At 36.7% G+C, this 22,063-nt stretch overlaps 2 protein-coding genes across 3 annotated transcripts; one reads left to right on the top strand and one right to left on the bottom strand.

The window, feature by feature from the left end:
* Window positions 1-6,002: 6,002 nt before the first annotated feature.
* On the top strand, window positions 6,003-15,025 carry LOC100818172 (uncharacterized). 2 transcript variants are annotated; one of them, XM_006600926.4, is made up of 7 exons: window positions 6,003-11,271; window positions 11,357-11,610; window positions 11,688-11,829; window positions 12,294-12,492; window positions 12,630-12,971; window positions 13,107-13,825; window positions 14,030-15,025. In XM_006600926.4, the coding sequence occupies exons 1-7, from the start codon at window positions 6,472-6,474 to the stop codon at window positions 14,651-14,653; spliced, it is 7,080 nt and encodes a 2,359-aa protein (XP_006600989.1). In that variant the 5' UTR covers window positions 6,003-6,471; the 3' UTR covers window positions 14,654-15,025. The 2 variants fall into 2 exon arrangements, with proteins under 2 accessions (XP_006600989.1, XP_006600988.1); XM_006600925.4 differs by having other exon boundaries at window positions 13,101-13,825.
* Window positions 15,026-18,094: 3,069 nt separating this feature from the next.
* On the bottom strand, window positions 18,095-21,857 carry HSF-35 (heat stress transcription factor 35). Its single transcript, NM_001353466.1, has 2 exons — window positions 21,314-21,857; window positions 18,095-18,976 (listed from the first exon to the last, which is right to left on the bottom strand). The coding sequence occupies exons 1-2, from the start codon at window positions 21,521-21,523 to the stop codon at window positions 18,338-18,340; spliced, it is 849 nt and encodes a 282-aa protein (NP_001340395.1). The 5' UTR covers window positions 21,524-21,857; the 3' UTR covers window positions 18,095-18,337.
* Between the last annotated feature and the right edge of the window lie 206 nt (window positions 21,858-22,063).

The raw sequence follows: 22,063 nt of genomic DNA, 5'->3' as shown, positions 1-22,063 counted from the left end.
AATATACATTAGAAATTTTAATGTTATATATAGCGACATTAATTATTTTATAACATAATTGACTTATTAGCTCAGTTGGTTAAAGCGTCATGCTAATAACACAAAAGTTACATGTTTGAGTCCTGCATGGGCCATTAATTTATAAAACATATTTTTTTTAGCATGAAACCTAGAAGCCCTAGCTAGAGAGTGTGCAACTTGGTTGTCTTGCCTCCTTATTAAACTCACCCTAGAGTTTGGAAAATTGCTTAAAAGAGAATTACACTTTGCTATAAGATAATGGAATTTTGTCAATCCCTTGATCTTCAAGCTTTAATCATAAACACTTTCACAATCCACTTCAAAGATAAAATCATGAAACTAAGAATCAAGCACTCATTTAAGAGCTTCAAGAAGTGCCCATGCTTTTGCCTCTTTAGGATCGAGTTTCCCAATTTTATTCCTCATCTCACACGGTCAATCCCGGACCATAAAGCATTTGGTAACTGAAGATTGCAGCATCCACATTTACTTTTATAAATCCAGCAGTTGGTTTATTCCATCTTGTGAGTGAGTTATGTTGGCTCGTTGTTGGCTCATGGGTGATATTTGAGAATTCCCTTGCTTTAGACCACTCAAAGAGAAATTACATGTTGTGTGAAATGGAAACTTTTGGAGGTGGGTTTTTGTCTTCCCAAATTTTTTCATTTCTACGTTTCCAAATGCACCAAAGAGTGATTGCAAATGTTTTTTGGAAATCCATAGGTAAAGTCTCAAGAAGAAGAAATATGAGGTCCTTGGTTGATTCTGCACTTTGCATGTGGTAGCTAACTTTGTTCCAGAGGCCTACTATATCCCACACACTTTTTACTTTATCACGATTGAAAAAAAAAACATGTTACTCGTTCTCTAGGTTGCTCTCATGGTATGCACACAAGTTAGGGCAAGGAACTCCCTTTTGTTGAAGACGTGTTCATGTAGAGAGGTAGCCAGAAAGAATGTGTCAAAGAAAATACTTTACTATAGGTGGGATTTGTAATTTACAAAGTGCATTCCAATTTCCTCTGACTTTGAGAGCATCATTACATATAATTTTCTCCGTCAAAATGTGGTAGGCAGATCTAACAGCCTAAATTTCGGTTGCACTAGCTTTCCATATGGGGAGGTCCTTCTCATGTGTGTTGATTAAGGGCATCATCTGAATATCTTGCAAATCATCATTGTTAATAATTTGTTGAGCATTGTCTAGTATCCAACCGTTTTGATCAACACGTATGAGAGAGTTAATAGTCATATGTTCAAGACCAAGAGGAGGTGAAGATGAAACATAACACTTATCTTGTTTTTTAAGCCAAGGTTGCTTCCAAATGTTGATTGAGTGGCCATTTCCTAGCCTCCATCCCATGCCTTCCTTTACCAAAGCCTGTGAAGTGTTTGGATTGTACCCTAGAGGGGCATCTAGACAATCTCCATTGGATAAATATTCAGCTTTGAACACCTTCATCACTATAACATTGTTGTTGGTTGAAAATTTCTAGCCTTACTACCCTATCATGGCAATGTTAAAGCCATAATAATGTCTGAATCTCAAGTCACCAAACTCCTTTGTCATTGTTAACTTTTGCAAGTTGAGCTAATTGATGCCTTTTGTCGAGCCAGATTTTGAATCCCACCAAAAAGAGTTCATCAATTTTTGGATTTCATCCTCTAGAGTTGATGTTAGGAGATAAACACTCATACAATATGATGGAATAGTATGTGCATGTGATATGTGATATGAGAGATCCAAACCATATATGGTTCAATTTTTCTTCCATCACTTCCATCAAAATCACCCTTACATGCCTAACAAAACCAAATTTTCTACCTTCCGTAATTTTCTTTTTCGACATGAAGACATCCACCACTCTTCTGCATCCACACCCAACAGTTCCTACAGATACCCCACTTCTCTCATTCCAAATGCCACAGTTCATTTGCTGCTCCAGAATCTGCTGATGAGTTGAATACTCCCTTGTTGGTAGCCATCACCATTTTAGGGTCCTTCTTGAGAACACCATGGAGCTGAAACGTCTGCTTGGTGGTCAAGCGAAGCGTCCCAATCCCAAACTGATCAGCAAGATCATCCATGGAATCGAACAATCCAACTTTAGTTACAGAGAAGCTAAAATAAAGTAGTAATCAGAGAAAAAAGAGAAAGCGGAATTGAAGGGAAGAAGAGAAACTGTGGAAACAACACATATGAGGGAGAAAGAGCGCGTGGAAGAAGGAAGGGAGAGGGCATTGCCCGTGAGAGCAGAGGCAGAAGTAGAGCTAAAGCAATGGAAGCTTGGGATCTGAAGCTTGGTGTCCTTGAGCGGCGCTGAGGTGGTGCAGCAGAGATAGTGAAGTTCGACAAAATGCAAGTCGAGCACGATGACTCGCGGAGAAAAAGCCGCTGCCGCCGCTAGATGACTCGCGGCGGCTGTTTCAGCGACTATGGACCGACGACGACGTGACCAAGCTCTTGCAAAGGTTCCTCGACTACACATCGCAGCGAGGATCCTCACGCCACAACAACACCGCTTTGTTCTACGACCAAATCAATTTGAAGCTCTAACTCGATTTCAACAAGAATCAGCTCGTGGAGAAGATCCGAAGGCTGAAGAAGAAGTACAGGAACGTCCTCAACAAGATTTGCTCTGACAAGGAATTCTCCTTCAAGAGCGCTCACGATCAAGCCACCTTCGAAATCTTGCACAACCCTAAGCCCTATAATTCTTAAGAATGAAATGATTTTCAGGAATTCCATGGAGAAGAAAACACCGAAATGCTCTCGGCCTTGATCAGTAGTGAAAATCGAGCCAAATGAATTGAGTGAGATAATGTGGGCTAGGGTAAAGTGCGAGTATGAGGGGAAAAGATGAAAATTTAAGCCAGATTCAAAGACGGTGTTTATAAAACCCGTCTTTGTATAATGCAGTTCAAGAATGGTGTTCCAAAAATGATGTTGTAACACGCAGATGACATCGTTTTTTGCAAAAACGTTAAAATAAATCTTTTATTTACTAAAATGCCACCGCCTCTAAAATAACATCGTTTTTGGAACCACCAATGTTGAATGCGCGTTGTAGAATATTATTATTTTAGTAATGTGTCTTCACGAATATTCCTAAAATAGAAGAATCAAACACTCCCTTTTTGTTCTCCCCCACAACTCCCTTAAAATCTTTTTTGATCAAAACTCCTCCATTGTTTGACCTTAATTCACCCATCCCCTCGATTGTCCCCTCAAACACCCTCTCGCTCACCCCCTCTCTCACGTTGCCTCTCCAATTTATCTATTCGTAATTATTAAAATTAATAATAAAAATAATATTTATGACAATTTGCTTTAGAATTTCTGATGATTAATTATCATTAATGACTGGGTGGTTTTTCTGTAAGAATTTATGGGATATTTAATCTCTAATAATTTTCAAATTTTGAATAGTGACCAATGTTAACAACATGTATGAGAAGCCCCAACAATCATTATTGCAAAGGTGTTTTTTCGTGTATCAGTTTATGGGGATTTTATTTTGTATGAAAAAACTGATCAGACACTAAGTGATCATAAAACATTTGGCACATAAAGAAACGCACCATCTAAAACGTTCCTTTCACTCACCTAAGGGAAAAAGAACCGCAGTTTCTATTCTCTCCACATACCTAGAGTTCTTCATTTTCTCTTTTTCATTCTTCAATTTTGCTCTATTTTTTTTTTCTACCTTTCTGTTTTTTCTTTGAGAGGATTGATCACAAACCCGTTGGATGCATATAGTTCTCAATTTCTCATCCAAACCAAATGCATCAGAGGATTAAATTTGAAGTTGATCAATTATTGTTAGTGATATTACTTATCTATCTTTATGACCTTGAATCGTAGGGAGACAATTATAATTTCATTCAACTGCAAATGTTCATGTCCATGTTGCACTTAGAGCCACAAGAGAACTTGGCCTTAACAATGGCCAGGATGATGACTACTACTAATTTGTTTAGTGGGCCATATTTATTAGTCTAGATGTTAATTGTAATTATATTATTTCAGATGTTAAACAGACTAAATCATACATTGCTTGGTGATTCTAATTTGTAAAATATTAGTAATATATAATTTTTTATTTGTTTTATATATTTTCCTTGAATACCTGCAATATGCAGAACTGAGTATCTAAGAAGGTACAATTATGCCTAAGCTGCCAATGGGTAAGTGTAATTTGTACTGTAATTTCTCAGTAACTTATAGTTTTATTTTTTAATGTATCTTACATAATAATAATAATAATAAAGATCTGTACTGCACATAATGAATCTGAGTTTTACAAAGTGTGATGATGTTTGGTCCAATTTAGTCCCATGTAAATCTATTGACACTGTCAAACCAAATGCTTGTCTAATCCTAAAATTAATAATAATATCCTTCACCATGTAAACAGTATTTTAGTTGGTGTACTGTGCTAGATCGATATCTATTTTATAAAATAAAAATAAAACTAAAAATAAATAAACATGTTTAATATGTAATTTATAAAAGAAAAAAAAAGTATGTATTGATAATTTAAAATTTTTTATATAATCATCCAATCACAATATATCATATATAATAATTTATTAATTTTTAAAATAATTATTTTAAAATAATTTAAATGATAATTTGGATTAGATGACAGTGAAAAATGATTTTATACTATTAGGATATAGACATTCGACTCTTCATAAAATCAATTAAAAGAAAAAATTGTATGTAAAAACGTTTGAACGAGGTTTACACTTCTTCAAGCAAGTCAAATGGAAAAAGGTCAATTAATGACATAGAAACCGCTTGCCTGTACGAAGATGGTGGAACCTAAGGTTCTACCACAAAATTTCCAAAAATTAGTCTTGTTAAAATATAACCAACTTATTGAGTTTTGATGTTATTAGTATAAGGGGTTGTGTCACTTTACCCATAAACACATATGTGATGCACAATTAGATATATTATGTTCATGTTACCTTATATTTACTTATCAATAATTTTTAACATTTTTATTATCTTTAAAATATAATTTTTTAAATAAATAATACAAAAATATTCCCTCGCACACATTCTATCTATCCCGTGTGTTGTGCAGGTCAAAAATCTTATGTTGAATCCAAAATTATTTAAGTATTACATATCCAATAAAATAAATTAAATTAATTTAACTTAATTCCATTAATATTATTTTATTTTTATTTGTTTTGATAAAATGTTTTGGACATGTGAAAAATAATTGAAGAATTATAGATCTATTTCAACAGTTTTCATACATTTACAACTCTTTGTAACAACAACACATATTATCTTACTTTTATTAAATTCAATTATTTTATAATGTTTTAGTTATTATATTTCAAAGCAAACAATTCAATAAAAAACTTGAATATATTTTTCCTTATACAACTAAATTACTTAATACAAAATCATTCTATACATACACAAATAAATTGTTTATCCCTTACATTACAAGGGTAAAAACTAGTGAGAAGAAGAGGTATGGAGAGAAAAAATATGTGGGTGCCTTGATCAAAATAATATTGATTTTAAACATGTAAAATGGCAATGTAGATCCAATTAAATGTTATTGTATTCTAAAAAATGATTTTTTATCATATAATAATATTTTTTTTAATTTTTCACATGTCCTTTTTTCTTTTAGAAACAAATATGTTTAAAATATAGTCGAATATTAAATGTGAATACTTTATTAGAAGAATTTAAATTTTAATTCACAATATTGGGAGGGATTAATTTCTTTCATTATACCAACTCTCATTAATAACGTATAATAATTTTGATAGAAAGTAAAATATTATAAATAGAACAACATCAAAGGTCAAATTAGAGAAAAATAATTAAATAATAACTGAGATTCTAAAGAGCAAAGATGCTACTGGGCCTAATTTTTCAATAATTAAACGGTGTGGCGCAAAACATAAATACGTAGAAACACGGGAAGAGACATAAAGACAAAGAAAAGAAGAGGAAAAAAAAAAACAGATTTCTTGGTTTGGCTTACTCGCTCAGCTCGCTCTCACATTGTTAAGTTAAACTTGAACTTCCCTCTTTACGTTTATTTTCATATCTCTCTCTCGCCGCTTAGGCTATAGTAGGGCTTCTCCTATTGGTCGCACTCTTAACCAGCGCCGTGCTCTATCTTGCGCCCCCGTAGGTGACCGTCTTATCCCACACTGCCACCCTTCCCTTTCAAACCCTAATTAGAAACAAAACACAAAAATTAACAACCATCGCCCCAGATCCCAGTCTTCCGTTCTCCGATCGCAGCTGCACCCAATCCTGTCGTTTCGATCATCGGGTTAGGGTTAGTTAGGGTTAGGGTTGGAATTCAACAATCCGTGAATCGGGATCAAAAGTCAGCAGAGGAAGAAATCGCATAAAGTTAGGGTTTTCATGCTTTGGCGATTCACACTTGGTTCGCGACTGCGATGGCAGCCAATTCCGGCACCAAATACGTCTCAGTGAATCTGAACAAGTCCTATGGCCAGCATTCCTCCGCCCGGACGCCGCGCCCTTCCGCCGGAGCCGCCGCGGCTCCGCCGTCGTCGCGGCCTCGCAGCTCGCACAAAGCCGGGCCCAAGCTTTCCGTTCCGCCCCCCTTGAACCTTCCTTCGCTGCGGAAGGAGCATGAGCAGTTCGATTCGCTGGGATCGGGAGGTGGGCCCGCCGGCCCGGGTGGTTCCGGAAGCGGGCCCAGGCCCAGCTCCTCCGGTTTGGGCTGGACCAAGCCCGTCGCTGAGGACGTGTCGCTGCCTGTCGTTAAACCGGCAGCCGCCGCGGCCGCTGTGCCGGTTTCGTCGGCCGTTTTGAGAGGAGAGGATTTTCCTTCTCTGCGGGCCACCTTGGTGCCTGTGCCTGGTTCAAATCAGAAGATCCAGGAGAATCAGAATTCGATTCAGAATCTGAATCTGAATCTGAATCAGAAGCAGAAACATTCTCTGGGTGATGAGAATGTGTTTATTGAGGAGAAGAATGAGGGTTCTTTGGTTACTGATCAGTTTAGTGTTCCTCGCAGAGTGAATGTGGCTGGTGGTGGTGATGATGGTCGCGGTTCGCGGGTGGTGAACCCGAAGTATGGTGGTGGTGTTGGGAGGAAGCAGGAGGAGTATTTCCCTGGTCCTCTGCCGCTGGTTCGGTTGAACCCACGGTCAGATTGGGCCGATGATGAGCGTGACACAGGGCACGGTTTGAGCAGGGAGGGTAGGGATCATGGTTTTCCCAAGGGGGAAGTTTTTTGGGATTTTGATATTCCTAGGGTTGGTGGTTTGCCTCATAAGCATGAGAAGAGGGGACTATTGAGGGGCAATGAAGTTGTAAAGGCTTTGAACAGTGAAGTGGAGGCTTATGATAGAATGGGGCCCGAAGGGAATTCTTGGAGGAGTTCGAACTTGTCCTTTCCCAAGGATGCTGGAAATGAGAGAAATGGTGTTGGTGTGAGGTCGTCAAGTGGGAGTAAGGATGTGGGGAAGGATAGTAACAAGTATGTTCCGTCGCCATTTAGGGATGATGATGCTGGAAAGAGGGATTTTGTAAGGAGGGATGGTCAGGGTGGGAAACAGCAGCCTTGGAATAATGTGGTGGAACCGTATGGTGATCGGCATCGCGAGCAACTCAACAGGAATAGAGCTGATTCTGTCCAGAGCTCGGTGTCAAGATCAGCTTTCTCGATGGGTGGTAAGGGGCTGCCTGTTAATGATCCTCTGCTTAATTTTGGTAGAGAGAAGCGGGCTTTGCCAAAGAGTGAAAAAGGTTTCTTGGAGGATCCGTTTATGAAAGATTTTGGAGGTTCTAGTTTTGATGGGAGGGATTTGTTGGGTGGTCTTGTTGGGGTGGTCAAGAAAAAGAAGGATGTGCTGAAGCAAACTGATTTCCATGATCCTGTGAGAGAATCCTTTGAGGCGGAGCTTGAAAGGGTTCAGAGGATGCAAGAACAGGAGCGGCAGCGAATCATTGAGGAGCAAGAAAGGGCATTGGAGTTGGCTCGCAGAGAAGAGGAGGAAAGATTAAGGCAGGCTAGAGAACAGGAAGAGAGGCAGAGGAGATTGGAAGAAGAGGCAAGAGAGGCAGCATGGAGAGCTGAACAAGAGAGGATTGAAGCTTTGCGAAAGGCTGAAGAACAGAGGTTAGCTAGGGAAGAAGAGAAACAAAGGATGGTTTTAGAAGAAGAGAGGAGAAAACAAGCTGCTAAGCAGAAGCTTTTAGAATTGGAGCAAAGGATTGCTAGAAGGCAGGCTGAGGCATCCAAAAGTGGCAGTAATGCTCCAGTTGTTGTGGAGGAGAAAATGCCTGCAATATTGAACGAAAAAGAAGCATCAAGGGCTACAGATGTGGGTGATTGGGAGGATAGTGAAAGAATGGTTGACAGGATATTGACTTCAGCATCTTCTGATTCATCAAGTGTGAATAGGGCATTGGAGATGGGCTCTAGGTCTCACTTCTCTAGAGATTTATCTTCCACCTTTGGGGATAGAGGAAAACCAGTAAATTCATGGAGAAGAGATGGATATGAGAATTGGAACAGCTCAACATTTTATCCACAAGACCAGGAGAATAGTCACAACAGTCCCCGCAGAGATTTATCAATTGGTGGAAAGCCATTTATGAGGAAAGACTATAATGGTGGTGCTGGATTTGTGTCTTCAAGGCCTTATTATAAAGGTGGAATTTCAGAGCCTCATTTAGATGAATATGCTCATGTAAAACCACAGAGGTGGAACCAATCTGCAGATGGAGATAATCTAAGCAGAAATACAGAGATTGATTCTGATTTTCATGAAAATTATTTTGAAAGATTTGGTGATGGTTGGACACAGGGCCGTTCCCGTGGCAATCCATTTCCTCAATTCCCTGAGCGTACTTATCCAAATTCTGAGTCAGAGGGACCCTATGCCTTGGGGAGGTCACGGTATTCTGTCAGGCAGCCTCGAGTACTTCCTCCTCCTTCACTAGGTTCTGTTCACAGAACTTACAAAAATGAAAATGAACACCCTGGCCCTTCTGCTTTCCTAGAAAATGAGATGCATTATAATCAGGCAACCAGAAGTGACTCTACCCTTCCAACTGGTTATGACAATGGGAACCGTGGACAACCTGAAGTAGTGGATGCCCGGCAAGAGACTACTGAGAATGAGGACCATAAAGTGGAATCCACACCGAGGTGTGATTCTCAGTCTTCACTCTCTGTTTCAAGCCCCCCAAGTTCTCCAACACATCTTTCTCATGATGACTTGGATGACTCTGGAGATTCCCCTACGATATTGACTTCTGAAGGAAGCAAAAATGACCCCCTCACAGCTCCAGATAATGAATCCATTGCAACACCTGCTGGAAATGAAAATGTAGTTACTCCATGTGCTGTCTCTAGTGGGGATGATGATGAATGGACTACTGAGAATAATGAGCAGTTCCAGGAACAAGAAGAATATGAAGATGAAGATTATCAGGAAGAAGATGAAGTGCATGAAGGAGATGATCATGCTCAACTCAACCAGGATTTTGAAGATATGCATTTGCAGGAGAAAGGATTGCCCCACTTGATGGATAACCTAGTATTAGGATTTGATGAGGGTGTCCAGGTTGGGATGCCTAATGAAAAGTTTGAAAGGACATCAAAAGATGAAGAAACAACATTTGTGGCACAACAGGCTTCTGGCATCTCTCTAGAAGAATGTGTATCTTATGATAATGCAAGTGATGATGACAAGGCCCTCCAACCTGTTAATGATACTAAGGTGAATCTTAACAGCACTTCCAGTGTGTTCCAGGAATCCGAGAAGCCAGCTCAAGATCTGGTCATTCAGCCTAGTAATTCTCTTTCCCCTGTGGTGTCTGAGAGTTTAGGTAATGTGGAAGCTTCTAATGGCCTGTTGACCCACCATAGTACGCTGAGTTCAGTTACTGTTGCCCCTCACTACTCATCTTCTGGTCAAGCTGTTTCCTCTAATGTACCTAATGCTCCAAGTCAAGCTGAGGTACCCATTAAGCTTCAATTTGGTCTGTTTTCTGGTCCATCCTTGATACCATCACCTGTACCTGCCATACAGATTGGTTCTATACAGATGCCACTGCATCTGCATCCACAAGTTGGTGCACCCCTCTCACACATGCATCCATCGCAGCCTCCTTTGTTTCAATTTGGCCAGCTAAGATATACTTCTCCCATATCACAAGGTATAATGCCTCTTGGTCCTCAATCAATGTCATTTGTTCAGCCAAATATACCATCCAGTTTCTCTTACAATCGTAACCCTGGAGGTCAAATGCCAGTTCAAAATGCTCCAGAAACTTCTGATTCCTTTATAAAAAATGAGATTAGGCATCATTCTGTTGACAGCCAACCAGGTAATTCAAGAAACTTATCACAAGGTTCACTGCCAAGTGAGAATGCAGAAAATATTGCTGGAATAAAGCAGGGTCGAATTGAGTCTTCCCATGTTCATAATAATAGCAGTAGAACTTCTACTAGTTTCCAATTGGATAAGCGGGGGAATCAAAATGTAGTTGGAAAGAGAAGCAATATTTCATCCAGTGCAAAAGAATCAGAAGTTCAGCCTGTCACTAGAGATGCATCATATAATCCAGTTTCAAAAGAGAATTTTATGGAGTCAAAAACACAATTTGGTGGCAGGGGAAAGAGATATGTCTTTACTGTAAAAAATTCAAACCCAAGATCATCTGGTCCAGCTCCAAGGGTTAATCGCCCAGACTCTGGAGGATTTATGAGGAGGCCTCGTCGGAATATGCAGCGCACTGAGTTTCGAGTTCGGGAAAATGCTGACAAGAGGCAGTCTACTAGTTCCGTTTTGACTGATCAGTTTGGATTGGATAATAAGTCAAATATCAACGGAAGGGGAGCAGGCATATCTGGAAGGACTGTACCTAGGAAGGCTATGTCCAATAAATTGGGAAAACAGACGGTAGAGTTAGCTACAGAAAATTCACAAGGAATGGATTCTGGAAGCAGAGGTGAAAAGGTTGATGGAAAAGAATCAACGAAGACTCAGGGCTTCTCGCATTCTGGACAGAGTAATCTCAAAAGGAACTTGTGTTCTGAGGAAGACGTTGATGCTCCATTGCAAAGTGGAATTATACGTGTGTTTGAGCAACCTGGAATTGAAGCTCCTAGTGATGAAGATGACTTTATAGAAGTAAGGTCAAAGAGGCAAATGTTAAATGATCGACGAGAACAGAGAGAGAAAGAAATCAAGGCCAAGTCTCGGGTTGCAAAGGTTTTAATTTCTATCTGTACATCTAACCTGATATCATAATCATATGTATTGCATCTTTCTTAATTGTTTTTTTATTTAATGCTAGGCGCAACGGAGACCCCGTTCAGGTTCGCAAAGTGTTGTGGCTGTGGCCAATTCTACCAAAGGATCCATAGCTGGAGTTGAAGTGGCAAATAGTCTCCATGCTGATTTTGTTGCTGCTGATGTGTTGGGAATGACAAAAATGGATGCCTCATCTGGATTTAATTCAAGTTTATTGTCCCAAGCATTACCTCCAATAGGCACACCACCTCCTTTGAAAATTGATACCCAGCCTGATTTAAGATCACAGATAAGCAGGTAGCTGCCGTCTTGTAAGATTTCTTGGTGGCGATCACTGTACAAAAAAAATAATGTATTTTTTTTCCCTTTTACAGGTCACATCAGACAAGTCTCCCAGCAGTTTCTGGTGGTGAAAAGGACCCGGGTTCTGGTGTGATATTTGAAAATAAGAACAAGGTTCTAGATAATGTTCAGACATCTTTGGGCTCTTGGGGTAATGCACAAATCAGTCAACAGGTTTGAACTTTCCTCCCTCACTTTGTTTCAGAACAATGGCAATTGAAACTCTCTATCATCTCTGATTTTCCCCATGTATTTTGGCTGTATTTCTTTAATGCTTGTTTATTACTTTATTTAGATCCAACATTTCTAGAAACATGGTTTAACTTCTCGTGTATGTGGTCCCCCTTTGTTTCATAGTTGCAGCTTATATCTCCTTCAACAATCTGCTCTTTTCTATGTATAGTATAGTTCCGCTGAGGAGTTACCCCTAAATCAAATTTTGCCTATCTAATTCTTTTGGAGGGGACTGAAATGCGTTTTAGGTGCAACTTAGTTGTTCTGATATTTTAGAGGGGGGATGTTTGGGGATCAAAATGGTGTAATTTAAAGAGGAGAAATTTGAATTCAGACATTTGCATAAATATTTTATTATTTGTTCAACCCTTTTGTTGAGAATTTAAAGCAAAATTTTATGGCAGGTAATGGCACTTACACAGACACAACTTGATGAGGCTATGAAGCCTCAACAGTTTGATTCACAGGCTTCTGTTGGCAATATGACTGGTGCTGTTGATGAACCCAGTTTGCCAACATCATCCATTTTGACAAAGGAGAAAACCTTTTCGTCTGCATCCAGCCCAATTAATTCCTTGCTTGCTGGAGAGAAAATTCAGTTTGGTTAGCAAATAAACTTTGCATTGGGATTTGTTTAGTTATTCATTTGATTGGTGATAGCGAATTTTCTTGCAGTTTGAGGTACTATTTCTGGATTTTCAGTTACCTTACTGATGGAGGATATTGCATTTTGTATTCAGGGGCAGTAACATCTCCGACTGTTCTTCCATCTAGCAGCCGTGTTGTGTCTCATGGCATTGGTCGACCTCGATCATCTAGATCAGACATGCAAATGTCCCACAATCTTACTGCATCTGATAACGATTGCAGTCTTTTCTTTGATAAAGAGAAACATGGTAATGAATCTCATGGTCACTTAGAAGATCATGATGCAGAAGCTGAAGCTGAAGCAGCTGCTTCAGCTGTTGCTGTTGCTGCCATTAGTAGTGACGAGATTGTTGGAAATGGATTGGGTGCTTGTTCTGTCCCTGCTTCAGATGGTAAAAGTTTTGTAGCTGCAGATATTGATAGGGTAGTAGCAGGTGAATCTTCCCTCTCTGTATTACTCATTAGTATAGTTTTTCTTTCTTCTGGACATCTGCTTATAATTCGACTTAACATCAATTTGTATTCTGGAACTTTGTACTTATCTTTATTAGTTACTTGGGCAGGAGTAGGTTGTGAGCAGCAATCAGCTAATCAATCTAGATCTGAGGAGCCTCTTAGCGTATCTCTTCCAGCAGATTTATCTGTTGAGACTCCGCCAATTTCCTTGTGGCCTCCCTTACCAAGTACCCAAAATTCTTCGGGTCAAATGATTTCGCATTTTCCTTCTGTCCCTCCTCATTTTCCTTCAGGCCCTCCTTCTCATTTTCCTTTCTATGAAATGAATCCTATGATGGGTGGTCCTGTCTTTGCTTTTGGACCTCATGATGAGTCTGCATCTACAACACAGTCACAGCCTCAAAAAAGTACTACATCAGCATCAAGGCCAATTGGGAGCTGGCAACAGTGCCATTCTGGTGTGGAATCTTTTTATGGACCTCCAACAGGGTTCACTGGGCCTTTTATTGCTCCTCCTGGAGGCATTCCAGGAGTCCAGGGGCCACCACACATGGTTGTTTATAACCATTTTGCTCCTGTTGGGCAATTTGGTCAAGTTGGCTTGAGTTTCATGGGAACCACTTATATACCCTCTGGAAAGCAGCCTGATTGGAAACACATCCCTACATCATCTGCTGTGGGAGCTGGTGAAGGCGATATGAACAGTATGAATATGGCATCTTCATTGCGGAATCCTGCTAACATGCCTTCTCCAATTCAACATCTTGCTCCTGGTTCACCACTTATGCCAATGGCTTCTCCTGTGGCTATGTTTGATGTTTCTCCTTTCCAGGTAAAGTTTTGATATGTCTTGCTGTTGATTTCTGCAATAATCATACAAAATCTTCAATGTCTGTAGTTTTTAGAGTTATTTGGAATTTGTCAATATTACAAAAAAGACAGTAAGAGTCATTGATCTGTGCTTTTGTTTTAGTTTATCTATCTAATGTGGTAGAATTTTTATCTCTAATTAACATTGTGTAAAATTTTTTGCCAGCCCTCTACTGAGATGTCAGTACAAGCTCGATGGCCGCATGTTCCTAATTCACAACTTCCTCTGTCAATCCCATTGCAGCAACAAGAAGGGGTACAAACTTCTCAGTTTAGCCATGTTCCTTCTGTTGACCAGCCGCTAAATGCCAAAAGGTTTACTAGTTCTCGAGCTTCAACATCTTCTGATGGGGATAGGAATTTTCCTAGAGCTGCTGATGTGAATGTCAACCAATTGCCTGATGAACTTGGATTGGTGGACAATTCAAATTTCACTGCTACCAAGACTTCAGCACAGACTGTTGTCATCAAGACTCCATCCGTGATCCCCATTACAGATACTGTGAAGGTTGATGTTCAGAATGGCAATAGCAGCAGTAGTAATAACAACCAGAACGCAAGTTCTTCTTTCAAGAATCAGCCCTCACAATCTGACCATTCCTCAGGACATGGTAATTATCAGAGAGGTGGTGTTTCTCAGAGAAATAATTCTGGGGGCGAATGGTCCCATCGTAGAGTGTACCAAGGAAGAAATCAATCTCTGGGATCAGATAAGAACTTTTCCTCAACAAAGGTAAAGCAAATATATGTGGCTAAACAGACCATTAGTGGGGCATCAACAGTGTCATGAGGAGCGAGAAAAATCAGCTGGATTTGAAAAAACTCAGGAAAGGCTTTGTTATTAATTTTTGATCTGGCAGAAAATAAAAGTTTTGATTAAAGCTTCTACTTGGGAGGTTGATTGTTGATTTTTGCTGGCTACAACAAATTCCATACCAGGTTGTGGTAGGGGATATTGGAGACTAGTATTTAGCATGGTAATGTGGCTTTGATGGACACTGTCGTTTTGCAATGGTGTATCTATCAACCAAGCATGGTCGATCTTTGTTTTCTTTTGATCGTAAAAAAAATGCAGATTATTTATTGGGCTTGTGTATCGAAATCATTAGTTGTCTTCGTAAATTCTTTCCATTAATAAATGGGAAGTATCAGTTTTGAGTAATGCTAGTTTTCATGTCTATAATTCTTGCTTTTCTAGTGTTTTGAACTCGTTTATTTTTCTTCTTAGAAAAAGAAAACTCGTTTATTTTTAGAGTTCCTAGACCAATTAGAAGATGATCATGGTTTGGGATTGGTTTTTTAATTTTATAAAATTTTAAACGGCTGAATGGAAGCATGGGATAATTCTATAAAAAAGTTCATGCAAGTAAAAGATTAAAAAGGGGCCAGATATAGCTTCTATGTAAAGGCTAGTTGTCAATGTTGACCAAAGAAAAAAAAAATGCACTAATTGTGCACAAGAAGAAACTCATGTCGATGCATCCAATCTTTTGATTGTATAAAAAAGCAAAATCATGTAAACGATTGGAGGACGCTATTAAATCTTGCTACTGGTTGCCCGACTCTTGACTTTGCAAATACTCACATTGATATATCCTCCGATCCGAACAATTTAAACATAAGTTGATTTCTACGGAATACTCTTATCAAATATTAGAATTCTTTTTCTTAATTTTATTAGTTTATTTTTTAAGTTATGCAATAAAAAGATAAATGTATTTTATTTGTTTATTTTTTTAACTCATTCTTTTATTAATTATTTTTAATCCGAATATTTTTAATTATTTTGCAATGAATATTATATATTAAAAAGATAAATATATTATCTTTTATAAAAGTTATATAAGAAGACTAATACATATTACTTAATTAAATAAAAAAATAAAAGATGAAAGAAATATAATTTTAAGGATTATTATTATTATTATTGGTTAACTTTTGGAGGATAACTTTGAGAGGTACCAAGACAAGTATTTTTGTTTCCCACAAGCACCTCCCTTCAAAGGAATCTTATTCGATACATAATTAAACATTAAAATATGAAAATCTCTTTCAATAAAAAGATTAATTCGTTGAACTAAATCTAACTTGTGTTGGTTTTCCAAGCCAGATATATCTTTAATTCCCGGTGTTGGTAGGGAAGTATATGAACCAGATGAGACGTGCCATCTCATCTAATGCCAGTGTCATCATAGTGAACAGTAGAAGAAACATTAGCGGGTGACAGCTATGACTATTATAGAGTTATCTTGCTCCACTTCACACAGCCACACACTACCCCATGAAGCAAAAAAATATTTTCAGTCATAGAAGAAGAGAAGAATACGCACGAATTGTTTAACGGTGGAGATAAAGACAAGACTATAAGCAATTACACTAATCATACAACTCTAATTATAAACTTTTATCTTTATCTTATAACTCCTAAAATAATGAATCGTTATTGTTTCTTCAAAGTTTAAAGCTCGAGTTTTTGTTTTGTTTTTTTTTTTTTACATTTCCTTCTAAAAGAGTTTTATTTTAATACTTGTTAACAATACTTCTATTCTTATATTACTTATGTAATAGGTAGAATTGTCTCAAGTGCAATTTACCAGCACCAAATGATTACAAGTTTAATTAAAAAAAATTAGTGAAGGTTTAAGATATATTTGGTCACTAATTTGGTCTATAAGCACTTAAAAAATTATGAAAGTAAAATAAATTAAACTTATAAAAGAAATTTATTATTTTATCTTCTTATTTTCATTTATTTTCGTTTCTTATAAGTATTGAAAATTATTTAAGGAAACCTCGCAGAAGACAAACCTTTTGCCAAACTCAATTAATAATCTATTGACAATACAAATAAGAATTTTTTATATATATAAATAACACAATAAACAAAACTTTATTGAATTTGTGCAAAAAAAATGTTCGACAGTGCAGAAAATAACAATCAAACTGAGTTCAAAATCACTATAGGACAACAAGAAAACCGAGACAGGTGCTACAATTTTTTTCTTTTATTAAATAGTTTAAAATATAATATAGAATTACAAAACAAAATTGAGGAAAGGACCTACGAACATGGTTTTTCATGTTTGCGCATGGACATAGTCAGCTTAACACTTTTTTTTGGACTAAATGGAAGGGAACAAGAGGCTAGAAGCTAGATTTGTTCTTAATTCACTAATAATAAATAATCAACATGCACCCCACTAATCACTATATCCAATTCTTTTCTGCAAAGTGCAGGCCAATGGGACTATGACTTGAACTTTCTAGAGCTTCCATTGATTGAGGTCAATAGACGAAACTCCAGATAAGATGGCTCAACCACACCCCAGGATATATTTGGAACTTTAGGTGAAATGCTTAATTGTGGGTAAATTATAATTTGAAAAAGTTCAGCAAATTGATGGTTATGGAGTTATATTTAATTATTCTGTGTTTTAATTATAATTGCCAAGAGATCTATTTCAGTAAGACGTATAAGTTTTTTTTTTAAAATTTAATACTTGTCTTTAATCCCACCAATATTTTTTTATTATAATTATTAATTAAAAAATACAACTAAGATGATATATAGTTATATATATGTACGCTATTAGTCTTAACATTATAACTATTAAATTTTTTATGAGTGATTATTTCTTACGTTAAAAGTATGATTATCAAATTTTTGAATTAATTCTTATTGTGAAATTTATAATTTATTATTTTACTTTAGTCCAATAAAAAACTAATACAGTTGTACTTTTTTGCTATGACGAAATTAATTTGGTTACATTAAAGAATAGATCAGCGTCTTCTATACTTTAAAGGAGTCTAATATGAAATACGTTATTTCATTTCCTTAACGTTTTAACTAATACGAAAGTAACACCTATAATATTTGCTTATAAAAAATCTCAATGTCATCATCCTAAAATTTGACTAAAACATAAACCTATACACACTCGTGAGAGGGATCAACCGACAAAACTGACGCATAAATTGTAACTGGAGCCAAGTAACATATTAAAGAATATATTTAATTTACCATCCAACTTATTATGCATGAATTTCAAGACAAAATTTAAGGATCCAATAAAAATTAAACACCTAAAAGTGTGTAGATACAAAATTATTTTGCTACCGACATCTATTTATAACGGTAAATCAAACATACACAGTCATACAGTAATTAAAATTGGCATGGTACTACAATAGCTCTGTCCCACGTAATAATGAGACCGTCAATGTCAAATTCCTTAAACAAGACACATTTATTTCCAATCATACAAATTAATGTCTATAAACATAATCTTAATCATCATCATTAGTATCCTTTATTAGGTCCCTTGCACCATCAAACCAAACAACGAAATACCATGAAAGAGCCATACATTTTCCATGATGACTAAGAGAGTATTTTTCTTTGTGTTCTAGATCTGGCTACAATAGTTGTTTCTTAAAAGGTAATTAATTAACAAGAATATGATATGTTGTACTAGACTAGGGTCTTCAATTCCTTGGCAGTGGCAGCAATAGGGTAGTCTTGGCGCCCTCTCTTGCGGCATTTACCAATTGAATTCTCTTTCCCATTTTGACCCTTCAACCAAACCCCAAATAGTTTCAAACTTTCTCCATTGTCACCTTTGGGTGGTGGTTGTTGTGGTTCACACTCACCTACCGCATTTTCGTCGTCATCAAGATCATTATTAATAATAGCATCAAAACGCACCGCATCATTGTTGCTGGACACACACGTTCCTTGCCGAATGATGCGCTCTATCACATCGGGGCTCACGTTCAGCGAGTCTCTAAGAAACGCCACCAACTCCTCGCATTGTTTCTTCGCCAGCGCTAACTCGCCGCTCAATTTCTCGTTGTCCTTCTTCAATTTCTCGTTCTCGCCCGATATATCAGCGCCCGCCGCCGTTGCCGCCTCCATCGATCCCGTCGATGTCGACCCCATGTCGTCGCCGCCGGAGTGGGACGCCGAGATGTTAACGCCACCGCCGGTAGATTTTCCGGTCACCGGAGACACCACCTTCCGCCGCCTGATCTCGGCGAGAAGATCCGTCTGTCCTCGCTTGAAATACTCATTGGCAAATTCCCATTTGTCGGGAACAGTTTTTCGGAATCCCTGAATAATTCAACGTTCAAAATATGTTAAAAACCATCCTTTTTTTTTTTTTATCTATTCATTCATCTCCATTCTTCAGCAACAAATATAACAAATATTAAAAATCGAATTATTTTAAGTACCAATACAGGGCGTCAAGGCATTTTGTGAAAGTTAATATATATACTACCATAAACAGTTTTTCTAAAATGGATTATAATATATGATATGAAAATACAAAACTTATCCTACGTATTAACTATTTTGAATTAATAAAAAAATAAACATTTAATGTTTTCTTTATTTTTAATCAATGAATATTTTTGACAAAATAATATTTTACTTTGACTTGGTAAAATATGACCAGAAACGTATTGAAACTTACTATACAAAAATAATTAATATGGTATGAAACTAAATCCATTCATTAAAAATGGAGAGATGTTAATATAATATAAACAGGAAAAATATATTAAACTTTGCTATTTAATTAATTAAAATTAACATTATTTTGAATAAAATTTATTTTGGAAAAGATTTATCCTTCCTTTGAATTTCAGTTAATAATTTTTTTAATTAATTCAACAGTATGGGGTAACAGCTAAAAAGGCATTTGAGCTTCAAAATTACATATTTCTATTTTCCTTCCTTTTTGAGCAATTTAGAAAATACTTTTTCTATTTAAGTAAATAAAAAAATATAGAAACTTTCAAAAGAATTAGAATTTGTTTGAATATTGTTATTCAGACTTCAGTTCGAAGTATTCATTACTTTGTGAATGTAATTTTATCTTAGTATGGAAATGACCCAGATCATTAATGCCAGTATGCGAAAAAAAATAAAAAAATAAAAAATAAACAGAACAAAACGAAACCAACTAAAATAAAGAACAGAAAAGAAAAGAAAAGAAATAAAAAGCATGATCCGCGCTATTCGCCATGAGAGCATAGTCGAATCGGTTAATACAATGGCAGCACAACTACTGTCACCACTATTCAGTTTCGCATTTAAACAAAGGCAAGTTGCCACTGGCAACTACAATTTCCATCCATAAAAACTCAAAATAAATCATGGATTTTATTTTTAGCCACCAACCCCACTATCTATAATATCATTTTTCATCATATGGTACTTTAGACTGTTTCACAATCAATCTAATATATTATATTTTTTATTCGCAAAAATACCAAAAGATTTATCGTACTCTGATCAGACAATTTTGATCAACCAACAGTTAAACTTTCTTAATAACTTCACATATCATATAATATCAGGTAATCATTAAAATAAAAAAATTAAACCCAACTCACAATTATCTCACCATTAACTAAATTAGGAAAAACTATTCATTTTCCAACTTAAATCAATGATTATAAAGAAGGTAGCTTTTCAAAGGATAAGAGTAAAGATTCATTAATTTTATTTCATAAAAAAAGGATAGTTATTGATAGGCATAGGATCCTTAGTTCCTTACCCATTCAGTTCACTCATTTATTTATTTTTTTGACTATTCCATAATTACACTTTTCAGTTTTCAACTTTTCATGCTTCTGTTAATTTTTTTTAAGTTAAAAAATCACCAAAATGCACTTAATGGCATTCCACTGCAGAGGGAAAAAAATGAAAAGAAATTCTTCCAATTAGGCCACCTAACAGGAAAAGATCTGAAGCACTAAGCATCACGTGTCTTCCAAGAAGCAGAATATTCGGTGTGGAAAAAAACTTGAAAACTTGAAAACTAAAAAAAAAAAAAAAACACTGATCAAAACAACGATGCTTCAACAATCAAGAGACAAATTCAAAGCCAAGAAATCCTCCACAATTTACAACACACTTTTTTATATTCGATATACGCCAAAATGATCCTAAGGTTGAAACTTCCACACCAGATTCCAATCCCACGATTTCACGCATTTAAAAAACCAAGCAAAATAATCAAATCATACGGTAAGATAATAACAAAAAAAAGCATCAACTGTCATTGATTTATTTCACATGGAATACGTAAAGCAAACATGACGAAATATTTGTTTTCACACGCTAACTCATAACTCCCAAGTTCATTCTTCCAAAAAAAAATCTCCTAAGTTCATTTATAAATCTAGTCATGCCCATACCAAGAGAAATCATTACATAGTCCAATACTATTATAAATGACACCATGAATACGTCATAATTCAAGACTATCTAATAAATTTTCACAAACATACGTTCTTGCAATACGAATTTAGACCTAATTCAATTTTAAAAAACTAATTTATATTGTGACTTATATATTTTAATTTTAGTCATATCACTGGTGAAAGTATGATGCGATCTTTTAACTAAAAAAGATGAAGCAAGAGAAGAGACACTTACATAGGTGTTGAGTTGGCGAACGAAGCTGGAGAAATTATTATGCTTGAAGTACTTCGGAAGCAAGTCCTTAGCGAAATCGGCGTGTTTCCAAACGACGAAGGTATTGCCACCTTCGCTCCACGAAACGACGTCGTCGGTGGCGGGGTCATCCACCAGCAGATACGTCTTCGTCAAGAACGGCGCCGGCGTCGAACGCTGCTGCTGTGACATTTTTTTTTCTTCCCGATCTACCCTCCACCTACCTCACAGAAACTATTATTATTTTAATAAAAGAAGAAAAGAAAAAAAAAACCTATGCCTCTTTTGTTGATGTTGTAGTAATGAGAAATTTAGGTAAAAAAAAAAAAAAGAAAAGGTGTATGTAATTTAATTAATTAGGAAGAAGAACTAAAGAGGAGGAGAGCGGTGAGAAATTCCCAGTCCCAGCAATAGAAGCCGAAGAGGAAGAAACGAGAGTGGAATAAGGTAGGGGTTTTAGAAGCCATGGGTCCAAAGGTGAACCGGTTTTGTGAAATGAATGACAAATACTACCATAACTTGTTTTGAGAGAGAGAAGTGAATAGAGGGTGATAGAGTATGGTTCTGGATTCTTGCAAAGGACTCTTATATATTATTATAGGGAAGGAAAATAATAAAAGCAAAGGAAGGAAACCCCCCCCAAAAGGTGACGTGGGTTCTAGAAATTTAGAGAGGCAGGCACTTAAGTCTAATATTAATCACAGCGACGAGACCAGACGAAATAATAATAAA

This window comes from Glycine max, chromosome 17 (assembly GCF_000004515.6).
Source record: "Glycine max cultivar Williams 82 chromosome 17, Glycine_max_v4.0, whole genome shotgun sequence".
NCBI classification, from domain to species: domain Eukaryota; kingdom Viridiplantae; phylum Streptophyta; class Magnoliopsida; order Fabales; family Fabaceae; genus Glycine; species Glycine max.
The sequence above is the reverse complement of the archived record's forward strand: the minus strand, read 5'-3'. Positions and strand labels throughout refer to the sequence as shown.